At 53.8% G+C, this 4,000-nt stretch overlaps 1 protein-coding gene across 1 annotated transcript in view; it reads right to left on the bottom strand.

The window, feature by feature from the left end:
• LOC104402579 (hemoglobin subunit beta-like) overlaps positions 1-153 on the bottom strand; it is a 1,310-nt gene extending 1,157 nt beyond the window's left edge. The window contains 1 exon segment of the mRNA XM_010010483.1: positions 23-153. Within this exon segment, the coding sequence (XP_010008785.1) occupies positions 23-153 (131 nt within the window).
• Positions 154-4,000: the final 3,847 nt, after the last annotated feature.

The following is a 4,000-nucleotide window of genomic DNA, read 5'->3' as shown; positions in this document are numbered from 1 at the left end:
TCGGGAATGGAAGTGCCGCAGTTCCTCTGTCCATGGTGCAGATCCCAGGGGCTGGACCTACCTGGCCAGGGCCTCGGCACCACATTCGGCCACATTGACCTTGCCCCAGAGGCCGGTGATGAGCTGCTTCTCCTCGGCTGACCAGTGCACCATGGTGTCGGGCGGAGGCTTTGACTGCGGCTTCTCTGAACAATGGAGGAAATGGAGCCAGAGTCTGCCCAGGGATTTTTATACACTAGTAACGGCCTGTGCTAATCTCAGTTCACGAAGCCATTGGTTGGGGCTGCAAAAGGAAAGATAGCGGTTTTTGATGCTGTCCCAAAGTAGGCCCTTTCTCCCCACTGTCTTTGAGTGGACAAGCATCACCGCATCCCCATGCTCTTGTATTCACAGCCCGAAGCACAGGTTGAGCTGTCTGTGTGGCTCCTCTCCAGTCTAGGTATCCAGTATTGCAGAGGTAGCTGGAGGCTGGGGGCTGAACATGGGCTGCAGACCCAAGAAGACAAGCAATAATGTTCAAAGAGTTTGTATTCTCCTCCTTGACCATGTTTTCAGACCCTTGATTGTGTTCTGTACTCCTGAGATACACCCCAAACAGCTCTAGGTAGGCATCATCCACCCCAGCTCAGAGGACCAGAAGTTCAGGAAACAAGGACTCAGTGATCACCCCAAATCTAGGCCCCATGCTTTAAAAGCAAGAGCCTCCTTTCTTGTCTGCCCTAGCAAAGACCTTCAGAGTTGTCCATAGTCATGGAGGGACATGGAGATGCTGCAAGGACTGGAGCAGCTCTGCTCTGGAGCCAGGCTGAGAGAGCTGGGCTGGGGCAGCTGGAGAAGAGAAGGCTCCTGAAGGGGACACCTTAGAGCAGCTCCAGGGCCTAAAGGGGCTCCAGAAAACCAAGAGAGGGGCTTTGGACAAGGGATGGAGGGGAAGGACAAGGGGAATGGCTTGAACCTGCCAGAAGGGAGACTGAGATGAGCTCTGAGCGGGTGCTGGGGCGTTGGCACAGGTGGCCAGAGAAGCTGTGGCTGCCCCATCCCTGGCAGTGTTCAAGGCCAGGTTGGACACAGGGGCTTGGAGCAACCTGCTCTAGTGGAAGGGGTCCCTGCCTGTTGCAGGGGTTGGAGCTGGAGGAGCTCTACAGTCCCTTCCAACCCAACCCATTCCATGACTCCATGATTGTTGTCCATGCTGTTCTGAGCCTATGCTCTCTGTTTCCCAGGAATTCCTATAATTTTAGAGCTTGGATGCCCCATTACTCTATGGGGCTGATTGACTGTCCCTCAGTCTAATAACTGGGTAACTTGGGGCACGGTTGTGAACTTGACCAAATCACAGCTGGGCTGTGCACCAAGTAAAAGGCAGAAGCAGCAGGGAACCATGTTTTTAGACTCCTGGCAGAAAAATGCAATAACCCTTGTCTGCATGGCACGGGGTGAGTGGTTTTGCTCTATGAGGCACCAGCACCGACACACTCCTGAGTGCTGACATTGCTTATACTGGAAAAGAGTTCTCATACCCCTAGAGAAATAAGCTTTGTCCTAGAAAAGCAGCATTTCTACTGCTGGTTGTGCTGTCATGACCACATTGCTTGTTCCCATTAAATAACTCGCCCTTGCAGGGCTGGTCTCTCTCCTCAAGCAGGATGAAGCCTGTTGTCTTGCTGCCTTCTTGGCAACTGTCATTACAAATCTGAGGAGCACTATGCTGTCTCTTATCTGTCTGCTCCAAATAACATTAAGTTCTTCCAGCAGGTCAATACCATCCTTGCAGTTACTATAGCTTCAAAAGTGTGACTTTTTTCCACCCTCCTATTTGACAGGGCACCTCAATCTAAGCTCTTTCCCACTAACAGGAGAGGCTGTCAAAGAATCGAAGCATTCTTACCAGTGTAATTATGCAAACAGGGCCCTGATGCACTGTAGGATGCACTTCAGGTCATGGAAGGAGGCTGTGATACAGCCAGGGATAAGCTTTGCCTCCATCTGTAACGGGTGACCTGGCCTGAGGCTGGCTTCTCTCACTGCAGCTCTAGTCCTGCTCTGTGTCAGTTCATGCACATGCTTCATCAGTTAACATTGACCTGGGAAATGAGGAGGCTGCAGTGTCAGTAACTGCTCCATGGACACAGATTCCAGACTCTGTTAGCAGAGATGGTGGCGTCCATCCTCAGCACCACCCCACAAGGGCAGTTGCAAATGCCCATCCCAGGCATGAGATGCTAAACCAAGAGAAGCAGCCAGGGGTGAACAGCTCCTGGGGCCTTGCTGAGCTTCACCTCATCTCTCCTTCCTCCTCCTCCAGCCCTGTCCCCACCAGCCTATGTGGCTTCTCCTCATTCACTGCTGTGGCAGCAGCATCTCCCAAGCTCCCGGTGTCCCTGACAGGGAATATCCTTCCATCCTGGCAAGTGATTCCTTCCAAGTGCTTTTCACATCATCTCCAGCAATTATGTTAGTGCCACAGGGCAGTCATCAGCTGGGAGAGAGGGCGAAAATGAGATTAGATTCCCTGTGAATGACTTCCAGGAGCTCTTCAGTTGTCAGATTAGTCAGCAGCAGAGACACTCTAAGGTGAGCAGCCACACTGGGCAGGCCCAGGGGCTGTTCACAGCACGCAGGCAGTGGTCCATAACGCTGTCAGCGACACCAGCTCACAGCCAGATACAGCCCCAGAAGTGCCTCAGGGATATCAGCGTTTTCCCAGCCAGGACACCAGGAGGATTCATGGCCCTTTGTGCTGGGGACAGCAGAGACACTTGCCAAAAGCAAAGTTCTGAAAGCCCAGACAGCCCGGACATGCCACACAAGGCCCTGTGTTCCGGATGTGGCTTCTCCAGGATCCACATCATCCATTTTGGAGGAAAAACATTCATTTTGAGCACATTTTGACCACTGCTCGACGGGCAGGGAGCAGCAGCCAGGCTGGCAGCGTGAGGATGCTCCGAGCTCCCAGCACAGAGCTGTCTGCCGAGGGGGCTGTTTGGTGGCCCAAGATGGGAGGGGAAATGTTCATCACAATGTGGCAAGTGGAGGCAGTTTCTGTTGCTTTCTCTCCATTCACAGTTGAAAGCAGATCCTTCCCCTGGTGCACCCATAGCAACACCTGGCAGCATCCTTATCCCCAGTAGGAAAGCTGTCTGCCTGGGATGGATGTCACTGTGCTCAGGACTCCTCCCTGGAGCATCCTGCCAGCTCGCTGATCCCATTGGTGTGAGTGGAAGATGCCCATAGTCATTCTTCATCCCATGGCCCCACACTGAGCCATGCCCACTTCCATGGATGGGGACATTCCTTTTCATAGGAATCCTAGCAATGGTAAAAGGCAACTCTCGGAGACAAGCTGAGTTTGTCGGTCACTCTGATTGCAGCAGTGTCTCACGCCAAGCTTCACCAGAGCCCTTATCAGCAGGAGCGGTGGCATCTGTGCCCAGCCTCCGCTGCCTGGACCCAGGCCAGACCCTTCTCTCCTCTACAACATGCAATCTGCTGTGTCTTGAGCAGTAGGTCTCGAGTGCCTGGTTACCACTTTGTGTCACAGAATGAATCATAGAACCACAGCGTGGTTTGTGTTGGAAGGGACCTTAAAGCTCCTCCAGCTCCAGCCCCTGCCCCTGGCAGGGACACCTTCCACTAGAGCAGGTTGCTCCAAGCCCCTGTTTCCAACCTGGCCTTGAACACTGCCAGGGATGGGGCAGCCACAGCTTCTCTGGGCACCCTGTGCCAGCGCCGCAGCACCCTCCCAGGGAAGAGCTTCTGCCTCAGAGCTCATCTCAATCTCCCCTCTGGCAGGTTCAAGCCATCCCCCTTGTCCTGTCCCTACATCCCTTGTCCAAAGCCCCTCTCTTGGTTCCCGGGAGCCCCTTTAGGCCCTGGAGCTGCTCTAAGGTGTCCCCTTCGGGAGCCTTCTCTTCTCCAGCTGACCCAGACCCACTCTCTCAGATGTATTCCTGAATCATGCAGAACAAGGTTTCCTCACTCCGAGCCACCACACGTCTGC

Source organism: Nestor notabilis, unplaced genomic scaffold (genome assembly GCF_000696875.1).
Source record: "Nestor notabilis isolate BGI_N333 unplaced genomic scaffold, ASM69687v1 scaffold16962, whole genome shotgun sequence".
In the NCBI taxonomy this organism is placed as follows: domain Eukaryota; kingdom Metazoa; phylum Chordata; class Aves; order Psittaciformes; family Psittacidae; genus Nestor; species Nestor notabilis.
The sequence above is the reverse complement of the archived record's forward strand: the minus strand, read 5'-3'. Positions and strand labels throughout refer to the sequence as shown.